Source organism: Dipteris shenzhenensis, chromosome 5 (assembly GCF_047967505.1).
Source record: "Dipteris shenzhenensis isolate YYH24624 ecotype China chromosome 5, Dip_SZ_1.0, whole genome shotgun sequence".
NCBI classification, from domain to species: Eukaryota; Viridiplantae; Streptophyta; class Polypodiopsida; order Gleicheniales; family Dipteridaceae; genus Dipteris; species Dipteris shenzhenensis.
Window position 1 is genome coordinate 47,324,274 of NC_141600.1, and position 14,891 is coordinate 47,339,164.

Genomic DNA, 14,891 nt, shown 5'->3' on the forward strand with positions numbered 1-14,891 from the left:
GCGAAAGAAATCAACTACAAGAGGTAATTCTAAAACTTTTTGGTACTGATAACCTTGGCATATCTATGATGGACGTGAGTAATATATAACTCATCCTTGTTGGTTGTGATATGTATTTAAAGGAACTAAAACTTATACATTGAGATCTGGACCATCAAGAAGATCTGTGAGTGAGGAGTGTACGTCTCGTACTCCACAAAATGATATAAATAACCCACACATGGAGACACTTGCAGAAACTGAGGCTACTATCACTCGAGAAGAGTCATCGTCTCATCCCGTGATTAGTCTTGAGCAACAGGAGGTGCAAGAAGAGCCTCGAGGCCAAGGAGAGCAAGAGAGTGCAGAAAAGACAAAAGAAAAAGCTCCAACACATGTAAGAGTACTTGGGAAGGAGATTCAAATTGGACTTTTGCAAGATGTCCTTGATCAGTTTCGGATGCAAAGAAGAATTGAACCCCCTCTGATTCCTCTCTGTAGATTGGTTGTTAATGAGGCTATTCGAACATCAACGTCTGAGATTACTGTTTTGAGAGATAGTTTTGATTCTAGAGGCTATGCTATAAATAGTGCACCTTTTCTAGTATCCTTGCAACGGCCAGGAAGTGATCAATTTTTCTATGTTACGGCACTTGATCGTCAAGAATGGGGACCTATTTGGAATCAAATAAGTGAGGACTTCGACAACCAGCTAAGTAATGAGTGGCAAGACTTGAAGGGGAAGAAGTTCCTTGTTTGGGATGGAAATCATAGGTTGAAGGCATGGTTTTCTCGGATCAAAGACGGTACTCTTTTGATAAATCTATCATGCATAAGGAAATGTTCTATTATAGTTTGCATTGCACATGATTATGTCATGCTTACTTGTGGAATTGATATGTTGTAGCTTATTCAATAATGCCAACTCGCCATATCCAAGTGAGATGCCAATTCATAGAGGTGCAGAAATCTCAAGAGGGAGAGCTACTTCTTGCCTTAAAATCAACCAATGAGTAAGATAACTTCTATTGGTATTTATGTCTTTAACTTCTCCTCTTTAGAAAGTAATCCCCATGTGAATATATGTTGGTATTGCAGACTTGTTCGAGCGCATGTAGAGCATTCATATGGGCATGAGGTCTTCCTCTTTCAAAAATTTGGCATGGCAGATAAATCCTCACTTCTTGAGTTATTGAGTGAAGAGGATAAGAGATGGGTGGAAGTGGAGATGGCAATAGAAAGGAAGAATAGTAACCCATGGTACACAGCACCAGCTATTGTCTTGGCACAACTTGTTTGGAAGGTATCTGCGCGAACTATAAATATCCCTTTGCTCTATGAAAGGTGTCCCAAAAAGGATAATGTTTTGATTTCTTGTTTTCATGGAAGGTTGATTTTTCACGTGCAATCAAGAAAGCTACTCAAAATCTTAATCAATCGAAGATGGAGTTTGGAGGAGTATACTAATAAATTTATTAAGGCTATTAAGAATGTGGAAGTCATCTTTCATGATCGAGCATACAATGTTTTGATTTCTTGTTTTCATGGAAGGATGATTTTTCACGTGCGATCAAGAAAGCTACTCAAAATCTTGATCAATCAAAGATGAGTCTGGAGGAGTATACTAATAAATTTAGTAAAGCTATTAAGAATGTGGAAGTCATCTTTCGTGATCGAGCATACAAGATGGTACCTGTTGCCAATCCCGCAAATGGTGATGGCTTCTTCGAGCTTCTATTTAGTTATGATTGGAATCAAAAGGGTGCCACGACTAAGGACAAAGTGCATATATTAGCCTCATCACGTCTCAATCCTAATAGGTAATGTCAATTAATGTTTTTGCACAATTACTCCATAGTGATGCTAATATTTTTTTCCTTTGCCATGATATTAATAGGAAAAAAGAGCTTCTACAACAATTGATGATGGCACGTGGAAATGATCCAGTTGCATCTGCTAAGTATGGGGATGCTCAAAAGTTTCGACTACATGTGAAAAAGGAAACATATTGGCAATACTTGTTTGAGCGAGGGATTTCCATCATCAACAATTTGCGAAGCCATGATTTGGAATTGCCCGATGGGTTTGAGACATTTGCTCGAGAGCAAAGACGACTTCACCTCCAAGAAGCCTTCCCTATGCTTTGGAAGGATATGAAGTCTACTCTTGAAGCAGATAAGCAGCCAGAAATGCATGAGTCATCCTTACGTTTGGTGTATAGGTGGTACAATAGCAACCCTCTCCTTTCTCTTAGGATTAATAAACTGTTTTACTCATATGTCTACATTCTTTCATACATAATCGGTGGATACGGTCTTTGCATGATACCAATTCATCTGCAAGGATGCCATATGAGGTCATGGCATGGACAAACATGGAGAAAGAGGGAAGCATGTATCCCTTATCTTGGAAAGATAAGGGCATAACGATTTGGGAGATTAATGTGTGTCCTTGGTGGTTGGATTACCCACTGGGAAAAGTACATCCCACTGAGAAAAATAGACGTGAAGGTAATACTCCAAAGTTCCTATTCCATAGGCATCTAGACCAATGTCTATATATGCGGGTATCTACCATATACTTAAGTTTGCAACATTTGCTGCTCAGTCTTTGAGAAGAACATGGAAGACAATATGGATGAGGATGAATTGGATGCAGAGAACCATTATGTGGATATCACATTACGACCTAGATCAACGGACGGAGAGTCAACTATCAAGAAAAGACCTGTGAGACCTCTACTCCTCATACTTATGTAATAGTTAACAACTAACACTAACGAAAATATAGTATAACCTAGAGTCTTGTCCTTTGTAATTCTTACAAGCAGGTTCTATCGGAGAATATAGAGTCCTCTAAGACTCGAGAGCTGAGAACAAAGCAACGACTCGATTTTCATGCTTCAAGAACCAGTTCCAACCGAGTTTATCTAGTGAGTATCACTCCTCTCTTTCTTGGTTATGATTTTTTGATTTTGCAGCCAAACTGAAGCTTTCAAGCTAGGATTTGATGCAGATGTAAAGTTGTTTGCATATATGGATGTAATTACAGAGGATATCATTCAGTTGTCGAATGCACCAAAGCTGTAAGTGTTTCTTTTTTTAAGAAATGCGTACATTTAAGAATCTATTTTGGAATATAAGTCATTGATCTAGGGAGATTGAATTGTACATTGTAGGGTTGATGAATTTTTAAGAAAAGTGAAAGCACCAGGTCTGTCACACAATGGTAATTCTTGTGTCGAGGTGGTTCGCTTGGTATGGGCAGATTTTCCCACAAGTTTGGCAGTGGAACTCATAAGTAGTACTACATGCCCAGAGTGGAATAGATTCTCCCTCAAGCTCTCTGCAAGGGTGGCAAAGTTTGCCAATGACTTCGTAGCAGACCAAGGGTGGTACGTGACTTGCTCTCTCCCAGAACATTGGGGCTATATATTTGCACATGCGAAGAAGGCCGAGTTCGTCGAGCTCCATCGATCATATACAATGCTTCTTGACTTTGGTTATTTACGTGATGATGGAGAGGAGGTACATTAAATCACCTAAATGTTTGTTTATATTGGTCTAATATGCATGATTTGCTTGTATCTAACTTGAGGTGCCATCATCCATTAGGTTCGCAATCTACAAATGGGTATCTTCTGGCGTGGAAAATCTGACCTCCCACACATGGATCGACAAGCAGGTGCAAATGTCTCTAATAAGCTTTTTTCAGCAAAGACATCAGTGCTACACGAGTGTGACCGTAAACATGTCGCAAAAAGGACACAAGTTGCATCAACTTACTTACGAGGAGGGGCAGAAAGATTAGATTACTTGCACGAGTAAGATCCTATACAAGCACAGATTGAATTTATGGGGTATAATTGAAGTTCTTTCAAGGAAAACAAATATGGATTGTCAAACATCCTCTGATCCCTTTTAGTGCTTCTTGTAGGTGGATACTCAGAACATTCACAGACCCTGGTGATTGCATCATCGATGTCTTTGCAGGTTGCTTTGGGATGGCAAGGCTTTGTGAAGAGTTAGGTCGCCATTGTCTTTCCATAGAGAATGACAATGTTGTTGCTGACATGTGTCTGCGATCAATCAGTACAGAATAGCATTTCCATAAACTATGTAGTATTGACAGTAATACTTGTGATCATCACTTTTGATGTTCTTGTTGAGGTTATCATGTAACACATACTATGTCCTTGCTCATGGTGGTTGTATGGCACAAGAGTGTCTTTATCGCTCTATGCGTTTTTGTCTTTTTTGGATCCATAGTCAGAGGTTACTGTGTGGGGAATGCTGATCCATAGTCAGAGGTTACTGTGTGGGGAATGCCCTTGTCAATATGTATGCCCATTCCGAGAACCTAGATGATGCAAGGGCAGTGTTTGCAGAGATGCCACAATGGGTTCTGGTCTCCTAAGTGCGATGATTGCTGGTTGTGCTCAGAATGGGCATGGCAAGACATCCCTGCAACTGTTCAGGTGCATAGAGAATTTTATGAACTGACCTATTGGGATGTAGTGTCATGGGGTGCTTTGATTGCAGGATGCACTGAACATGTGCATGCTGTTCTTGCTCGAGCTTTTTGGGAAAATGCAACATAGTGGCATGAAGCTAGATTCTATTGTAGAGATTGTTTTTCCAAGTTTCGCATCCTTGAAACTTTTGCAGCCTTCCTATATGTCAAAACCTACCCTAACTTCATTTCAGCTTGAGTAAAAAGTCCATAACTTGGGTATAGGCTATAGCTTTTACTTTCTGGACATGTCCACCCGTCAAAACCTCTTTTAATTTCATTTTAGCTTGAGTAAACAATCCATAACTTGGGTATAGACTCAATATATTTTTGAATCATTGTCTGGCTACTGAAAGCACTAATCATTGCTAGGGAGTGTTTAATCTCATTTCATGAATGTCCTACCTATGAGTCTGTATTTGTTCCTGCTTTCATATCACACATTTTTTGGAAGAAATGTTGATTTTCCATTGTGGCAATGTAATGATTTACAGGTGCCACAACCAATGTTTCATTGTCCTGGCTACTGAAAGCACTATAGCCTCAATATTGTTGAGGACTATTTAATCTCATTTCATTAATGTCTTGCATTTTAGATAAGCTTGGTTGAGCTATAGAACAATATGATGCCTATGTGTTTAAATTAGATTTTTTGGCTTTTTTGGTAGCATTGGCAGCGAGCAACCGTTGCTGGTGTACATGTTTGTACCCTTTTTTTTTACCTGAAGTAGTTGCTCAGCATAACAGATGTAATTAACCATCAGGTTTTTTATTGGCAATCTATTTGCCCTAGTACTACGAAACCACAAGGGCATTAGGTTTTTCAGAGATTATGAGTACACATGCACTTGTACGGTTAATACTTTCAAGCAATTAGATTGGATTAAGTGTTTGTGGATGCTTATGCTTGTATGACATCCCTAGAAGAGGGTCGTGTGACCCATGCTACTATTGCTGGCAATGATGGGAGTCAGATGTTATTGTGGGGAATGCCCTCGTCCATATGTATTGCAAGTGCGTGAACCTAAATGATGCAAGGGCAGTGTTCACAGAGATGTCACAGTGGAATGTGGTCTCCTGGAGTGACATAAGTGCTGGTTGTGCTTAGAATGGGCATGGCAAGGCAGCCCTACAACTGTTCAGTGGAATGCAGGTGAAAAAAAGTCCCTTGACCTCTTTATTTGTTGATAGTGCACTGTGTGGATGGGACTTCTCTTCATGTTGGTTTTCGATTCCAAATTCCATGCACACATTATTGTACACACATAGTATTGCATGAGGATCCTTCCATTACTTCATAAGCCTTACTTTATGAAGTTATGTCAGGTTCATTCATATCCATAAGCAAGGCCCTCTCTCTCTAGGTGACATGAGTAGATGTCGGCCTCTAACACCCCCTCTCAACTCCTGGATGGAATAGAGATGCTAGCAAGATGAGTGAATGAAAAGCTCACAATATTCATGAAAATTGAAAAAAAGCTCGTCACAAAAAGCTCACAAAAAAATCACACCCCAACATACACAGCTTTCTGTAAATTAAAAAATATATATTATAAAGCGCGTCTATCAGTGCATCTATAAACGCATCTATATACACGTCTGTCTGTTCGAGAAGCATCTATTTGCACGTCTATAAACGCGTTTATAAAATCATTTAAAAACGCATCTATACACGTGTTTAACGATGCGTCTATCTGTTTTTTAAATTTTTAAGCAGAGCGTCTATTTACATGTCTAAATGCATGTCTATACACGTGTGTATCTACTATATAGATGCGCTGTTAGATGCGGGTCTCTAGATGTAAAAATAGACGCGCCCATAAGTCTTTTATTTAGTTCAGTAAATGCGTCTGTGTGGGCATCTGTAGGTGCTTTGTCTTGTTGTGGAAGAGAGTTATGGGCTTAGTTTCGTTATTTTTGCACCATCTTTTGCAATAGGGTGCATCGAGTTAAACTATAGCCACCTTTACCAGGCCTTGCATCTTCCTTCAAAACCCCCTCTCTATAGTCCACCAAGCCATGTAAGCACTCCCTATGCTTGGCGCTTTCACATAGAGCTTGTGGACTGTGAGCCAGATGAGCCTCATTGCTTCCACAACATCTGATATTCTCTTCCAAAATGTATGACTATTATAAAGCATCTTTAACTTAGTGAATTCTTTGCAAACTCCACTCAAGTGTGGCCCTACTATCTCTCTGCTATCCACTCTGTAGTCTTTGCACTGAACAACATTTTGGTTATAAACCCTTCCACCTTGAGAAGACGCTCCATCATTATACAGTTTGTACTAAAACACATTTACCTAGGCTTCAAAAGCTCTAATAAGTTGTTCATAGGCTAGTGATTCTTGAACATAACCGCATTATATAGTTTGTACTGAAACATGTTTTAACGGCTTCAAAATATCTAATAGATTATTCACAGGCTATTTCATGCTTGAGAAGATACACCACCCCTTTTTGAGCCTCATCCACAGTACATTTAAAGAACTGGGTCTTAGGTTTTTTGTACCAAACCTCCAAGACAAGGTCAAGGCAATGGTACGAGCATGGTGAGACTCAAATTTGTGATAATCTAACATAAAATCTTACGGTTTTGTAGGATTTTGACCTCATCCATGAGCCTCGATCTAGGATTGTTGTTGTCCTACCCTATTCTCTGCAAAGGCAAGAGACCCTTCACGCACGGAGTTTTCCTCTCTCTCTGCCATGATTGCTAGTTTTTTCACCGACCCGCAAGCGTTTAAATCGGTCCAACAGTGATTTTTAACCGAGACCAGTTGTAGGGGGCTACCACGTGATAAAGGCATATACCGCACGCTAACATGGAAAATTACTACATAGTATTTTCATATACCACCATTTTAGATATTGCTCGGTATTTCCAACTATCACACGAGATTAAGCCAAATACTACACAGTATTGTTAATGTACCGCATGGTATAATCGACTATATAAAACTATGTGCCCACATCATACAATTTGTATTCTCGGGATTCCAAGACTACTTAGAGTCTCGAGAAAAACAAAAAGGATAAACAAAGCTTCCATACAAATTTGTAAGTTCTTTTTTATCCTTTTAAGAAGTGCCTTGTGTTGGTGGTGGGCTCGTTTTAAATCATTGATTTAAAACGCCAGTTTTAAATCCCTCCCAAATCCATGAAGGAAACAAAAGAATGAGACTAAGCTGCATAATGTAAATGAGTCATTTTGACATGTAACGGTAGGTGATCTCCCAAATGGGTCAAATAGAGCATTGCCATGAAGATTTCCTTGGAACAGAAATTTGAGAAGCCAACGCTTGGACCGTTTCTCTCGCGTCTGGCTTATAGATGGGAGGCGCAAAACTTCGAAACTTGTTGCTTAAATGACCTTCGACTGTCCTCCTTTCATCCTTCTGTGTCCTCGACGCTAGAATTTTCTAGGACGGTAGGCTATGGCCAGGCTTAAGATTTGTTCTGACGAGTAAAGGGTAGCTGTGCCCAAAGAATTCATGTCATTTTATCCAGGGTTACAGTAATTGGCAGGACGGATGGGAGAAATAGAGGCAGTCTTTTGAAAGCGAAAAACGAGCAAAAGGGGAGAAGCTGCTAGGCTGGCAGCGGTGGGTGGCACTCCTGCATGCATGTTGCGCAAGGTGGACTAGCAGGTTGGCTGGCTGGCTGGCGAACCTGAGATAATCACGAGTGAAAAAGCCTTGTGTAAGATGAAGACAAGGGTGGCCCTCACTGGCAATGCGCAAGGAAGAAAGCACAGAATATGAGAGCACACGATATGTCAGCAATGGCATGCGCAAGGAAGAGCTCTCACTGCAGCTTGTGCCCCTCAAAGGCAACCAACACATGATCGTGGGTTTTAGAAGCTTTCGGGATGTGATGATGTTGTTGTTGCAAGTTCAACGCCCTCGCATCAAACGTCTTTCAAGTCGTTATATCCCACGAATGCGCTTCCGACTTGGCTTTATCTCTTCATAGTGCCCACTGCCAACCATCATCTCCACGGTGATCTACATTCGGACTTTTCGTTGCTTTTTGTTAGTGTCTTAAGTCTAAATTTGTTGCGCAAATGCCCGTCTCCCTTCTTGGCCACTTCTCATATTTTATTACGCCCAAATCTGATCGCGATGAAGGATCCTTTCACAAAAATGGACATGTTGTCTCTCAACCCAACAATCACTTTCCTTTTCACAAAAAACAATCGATTTATATCATGCATTAACACCTCACAAGGCCAACATAAACAAAATATCTTCTTTAGAGCTATTATTCTAAATCATTGTTGCTAAGATCCTAGGCATGGATTAGGACCCCTAACTCACGAGCATCCAACAATGCATTTTTCAAGACATAGGATGGGTGAGCAATCTAGGGGTGCATGAAGCACACCAATTACAGACCATTAGATGGGATGTCAATCCAACGACTGCCATGGGGGTTTCAAGTGCATTTATACAACATGTAGGTTGTTAAGACTATGCACACTTTAGTTGCAGGCACAATGGCGCACCACATGGCCACAAGCCCACACCATGGTGCTTGAGTGTGCAATGGCATGCCACATGGCCTAATAGTCTAGATTGCCCATAGACTTATAACTTTTTATGGCTATTGGATCTTCATTTATCACTTGGAGCCTTCATAAGCATTCAATACAATGCCCACTTGTGAGCCATCCATGCTTGAATGTGCAATGACATGCCACATGGCCTAATAGTCTAGGCTACCCACTTTACAACTCCTTATGGCCATTATAACTTCATTCATCAAATGGATTTCCTTAGAGCCAAGGCCCCTACCATGTCGCTGGAGGCCAAGTAAAATGAAGCATAGTAATTAGATCTGGATGATCTAATGGTAGTGATCTGGGAGATTGTAATGGTTGCATGTGGCACTATTATTTATTACACATCCATTAGATCCAAGGGCTAGTACAGCCTCAGCCCTCCACCCTTAAGCATGATGATTTTTTCTGAATGGTTAGAATGGGGGGCCGTTTTTCCTCTTCCAATGAGGTCAACCCTTAGTTTTTTACAAATTTTAAATGCTCCCTACCTCCCATTGGTGGATGACCTAATCATGAATTAAAGCCTCGATTATGTTTTAAGTCAAGAAGCCCTTTTTAAGTTCAAGAATCGCCTAATGCCTAACTTAATGCATGTCCAACAAGCTATGAGCAATGCAAGCATTTACAAATTTTTGTTAATATCTAGAATAAGAACTAACTACCATTTCAAGGAGAAATATTGAAACTTTGGAATACATACATCTGCGGAATCTTCATATGCTAAGATCATTGAGCAATCAAAAGTCATTAACCTAAGTCTCCATGTTTCAGCCTAGTAAGCACATCTTCAATGAAGGATATTTATAAAAGGCACAAGTGTGTGTGTGTGTGTGCACGCGTGTGCATGCGTGCATGCATGCACGTGCATGCCAATGTGTGTGTGTGCACACGTGTGCATGCATGCATGCGCACGCTTGTGTGTGTGTGTGTGTGCACGCATGCGCATGTGTGTGTGCATGCATGCATGTGCATGCTTGTGTGTGTGTGTGTGTGTGTGTGTGTGTGTGTGTGTGTGTGTGTGTGTGTGCACGTGTGTGTGTGCACATGTGTGTGTGTCCATGTGTAATGTGTGTGCATTTGCATGTGTGTGTGAATGTGTGCCAGGGATGATTTTTTCAACTTAGTTCATCAAGAATCTAAACTTTTATATTGGTGTCGAAAGTTTGTAGGCCCTAATAAAAATAAAAATTTGAAAGATTTGCCAGAATTTGAAACTTTTATGAAAAAAAATTAAAGTTTCACGAGGATCTACATTTTTTACTTCAAAATTCAAATGAAAATATGTAAAAGTGGATTGCATCCTACCAATATTGTAAAACTTTAAAAAATGGTCTCGATAAACTTTTGCCAATATTTTATATTAATATATAAGAATAGCTTCGATAAAAACATCCATGATGTGTGCATACATGCATGAACATGCATGTATGCACATGCACATGCACACGTGCGCGTGTATGTGCACACATGCATACACACACACACACACATGTGCATGTACAGATATGTACATGCTTGCATGCATGAGCATACACACATGCATGAACATGTGCATGTGTACACATGTGTGTAGGTGCATGCATGTGTGTGTCTATGTGTGCATGCATGTGTACATGTGTGTGTCCTATAATCATATTGTTCAACATGAATATATAAAAATTTTAGATGTCAAAATTAAGTTGCTTTATAAACCACCCAAAGCAATGTTCTTCCCACCCTACTATAGTTCAATGAAAATCATGAAGTACTAATTGTAAAAGCATCCACATGCACACATATCTTATTTAGACATCTACCAATAGAAATGAAAAAAATATTATTCTTGAGTATAAGAGAATTTAACAAATTGGATGATCTGCACCCAAGTCCTCGAATTTGTCTCATTTTTATTGTTATGATATGCTACATATTTGAGTAGAAATGTAAAGATTTCACCTTTTGAAGTCCAACAAACATTTGAAGCATATAATTTTGAGTGAGATCTAATGAGACTTTAATGTAACAAGCATAAGATATGGTATCATCATCCACATTCTCAAAGGAGATTCTCTAAAGTATATAATTACATATACATGTATGTATTTATGTATATATGACCTATATGAAATTTATAATTCATGACTTGTATTGAAATTATTAGAATCATGACAATTCATTGCTTTATACTAGATTCGGTTGTGCAATGCTCGAAGACATAGTTCATTGATTTGATTGCTAAGTTACACCTTTGTTTCTAAATAAAAAGGCTAAGGCAAATGCTATTTTTAAAAATCATGATTACAATTACCACACCTGTGAAAATGAATGTAGTAATATCAAAATCAGTTTGATCATAGAATCAATTAAGTGCCCATGATCTCCACCATAGTCAAATGCTTGATGTCACAAAAAGAACTTGCTTTTTGAAAACTAGCTTTTTAAATAATTGAGAAGAATGCATGACATATGTTGATGGTAACATTACGAAAACTATTGTTTGCTTAATAAAATCAAAATCTTCAACGCTTAAAGTGTTCTAATAGATGTTTCATAATTCCATTAAAAAACACTATTTCATTAATATATTACCTTTAATAGAAAGTTCAATAATCTTGTAAACTTGTAAATAAATGGTTCCAAATATCTCCTAGACGTCAAAAGAAGGACAACAAATAATCAATCCCAATCATAATTATTTCCAATCAAAGAAAAACATGTTTTCTTACTTGTATGCTATGTCATGTCAAGAAAACAAACAAAAAAAACATATTGGCATGAGTGCATGAATAATGTTATTAATAGATATGGTATCCCTTTGTTAAAAAGGAAGTCCATGTGAGTATTCCTTATAAATAAACTATTTATATTAGCTTCAACATGGAGTGGAATATCAACATCATCCATCATACATCTCCAATTGATACGTGTATCTCATGCTAAGACGTCTCCTCAATGCTTATACTCCATATTAGCTTCAATATGGAGTGGAATATCAACATCATCCATCATCTATCTCCAATTGATACATGTATCTCATGTTTAGATGTAACCTCATGCTTACACATCAATGTCAGGAAATTCCTGCTTGCTAATGGAGTTGGTACACTATGAATATATCCAAACTCTCAACTATTGAATTTTTGCTTGTGATGTTCAATCACTTTTTAAGATTTCAACAAGATTTATGATAGTGTTTCTGTTATGGATCGCAGTGTTGGAGATATGGCAATCAATGTCAGAAGGAGTCTTCCTAGAGAAAAGGAGAAGAGCATAATGTTCTAGATTTAGGAGAGGGAGCCAAAAGAGTCACCTTAGCGGTGGGTGTTTTGGCCTTTTTCTCGACCTTGTGGAGCAGAGATTCTTTGTTGTCTTCCCAAGGCCATCCATGTAGAGATTCTTTGTTTGTTGGCAGTTCATCATGCATTGCTTGTGTTTGCTAGCTATTTTCTTGGGCACTTTAGTTGTAGCTCGCTATAGTTGTTTGCTTGCTTTGGCCACCTTAGTCATTATAATGTGGTCATTGATGGAGTTGCTTAGGCTATAGTCAAGGTGCTTTTGAAGAGCTCTATTTAGGCCATTATTGGGGTCTTACTCGGCTGATGACGTGTTCCTTGAGCAAAAGCCACCTTGCCTTGTAGTAAAGCCTTAGTTAATAGCTTTGGAGATTATTCATGGCTGCATGCACGAGCCTACTAGGTAGCAGCTATTTTTGGAGAAGCTAGTCATTGGTGTGTTGTAGTCATCGAGATGCTTTATAGATGATAGAGCAGACTAGAGTCCTCTCTCTCTAGAACTCTTTGGGCTCAAAAAAGACACTATTTGAGTCACAAAGAAACCTTTCCCACTATCTCAGTCACAAACAATATAGCAAAAAAACTCTCTCTTGACTATCTCTCAATGAAGACTTCACTCTCTCAAATGGAAATGAACATTGTCATGCTCTCTTTCTCACAAACACTCAAGAACAACAAATAGAATGTCAAATGGACGGAAAGTTTTCTCTATGGAAGTGAACTCTCACAAGAACACTCAAGAAACTCTCAATCACAATCTTTCTCACACTCTCATATGGATCACAATGCCTTAATGGAAGGCAAGGGAGCTCTACTACCATGAACAAATATGAAGAGAAAAGAGGAGAAGAGTGGAGATGAGGAGAAAGGGAATAGCTAGAGAGCACACCACAAATGACTAACTGTACACTAGATTTAGTTGAAAATAAACAATATATACCACCCCTTTAGGGTTATGGTAAGCATTTCTAGCCCTTTCCTTTTGAGTGCCCTTTTGGTTAGTGCTATGCACATGTCATAATACATGACGTTGAGATGATTCCTCAACACCTTGACAATGCGCACATGGTTTTTCATAGGTTTCCTAAACAAGATATTGCTGCATGCAGTGCAATGATTACTGGGCATACCTAGCATAACAATTACTCTATGGCACACCAATATTTCAAGGATATACAGCTAGCAGGCTGAAAGCCCACCAATGATGTAGCATCCCTTTTTATTCTTTTAGCATGTATCCATGCTTGCTTAATGGATGAAGGCTATCTACATTTGAAGTCAATGAGCCAGAACCAATCCCATAGTTGAACATTATAACCCTATAATTAAACTTCTTGGCAATTCTGGTCACTCAAACGGGGTGTAAGATTTACTTGAAACCAACCCTTTTGAATATAAAATTGTGGGTTGGACTTCATTGCTTAGTTTATGCAGAACAAATATTAGTTCATTGCTTAGTTCATGCAGAAGAAATATTAATGTGGAACTAGCAAAGCAGATCTTTGACCATGTTGTCACAATGTTGAAGGGATTCAATGTTGTTGGGTATGTGCTTATCTCAAACATTTATACTATGCAGGCATGGGAGAGGATGGAAGAAAATAGATGAGCTAAGAAGATGTATGAATTGTTGGAAGATGCTAAGAAAAGCATCCATTAAGGTTGGCAAGCATATTCATAGTTTCATAGTGGGAGACAGAGGGCACCCACAAAGTGATGATAATTATTCAAAACTCAAGGAATTAAACACACAAATGAGGGTGAAAATATAAATCCTTTTGGGGCTCATCATGTAAGGAGAGGGAAGATGCCTTATGTGGACATTGTGAGAAGTTGGCAATATCTTTTAGGCTTCTTGTTGCTACACCCAGAGGAACAACAATTTGAGTCCCAAAGAATTTGTGAATGTGTGTTGATTGTCATGTTGACACCAAAGCGATATCTAAAATTGAAATGTGAGAGATTATGGTAGTTGATGCATGTCATGTGCATCACTTTGAGCATGGCATGTGTTGTTATAAAAAATTATATTCAAATAAAATTTGGTAAAGGAAAAAAAACACATATTGTTGTTTCCAAAATATAAGGACATGATATTTTTCTCTATTGAACAGCGGAGAGGGAAAAAATCAAGAGTTGTCTTTGGTAATTGGGGCTATCAATAACATGTCCTAGTTGAGAAAGATATACTATTAAGCTAAATATAGTTTAGTTTATGATTAGCCCTCTCTTTAAATGCTATCCTATAGTATGTGGGGGTTAAAGGCCACTGTACCTTAACCTTGGTTATGTACAATACTGAAACACACATATATATGGATGACATAGAAGATTAGGGTGTTCTGCACCCACCAAAACTTATGTGACTCTCTCTTCTAGCTCTCCCTCTCCCTCTCACCTTCATCCATTCTGCTTCTGTTGTTGAGATCTCTCAACTGGTATTAGAGCACGGGTGTTCTAGCTAATCTCGAGTGTGAGCCTGGAGCCCGAAGTCTATTGCTACAGCTCTGTGGGAAGAAGGAGAAGCTCCATTGGGTGTCTTTACCTGCATCCATATGTGTAGA

At 38.9% G+C, this 14,891-nt stretch overlaps 1 protein-coding gene across 1 annotated transcript; it reads left to right on the forward strand.

Annotated features, from left to right (window-relative positions):
* Positions 1-220: 220 nt before the first annotated feature.
* LOC147902106 (uncharacterized) lies at positions 221-2,738 on the forward strand. The gene is made up of 5 exons (XM_087374422.1): positions 221-785; positions 887-992; positions 1,078-1,323; positions 1,877-2,187; positions 2,587-2,738. Exons 1-5 carry the CDS (start codon positions 221-223, stop codon positions 2,736-2,738), a joined length of 1,380 nt encoding a protein of 459 aa, XP_087230548.1.
* Positions 2,739-14,891: the final 12,153 nt, after the last annotated feature.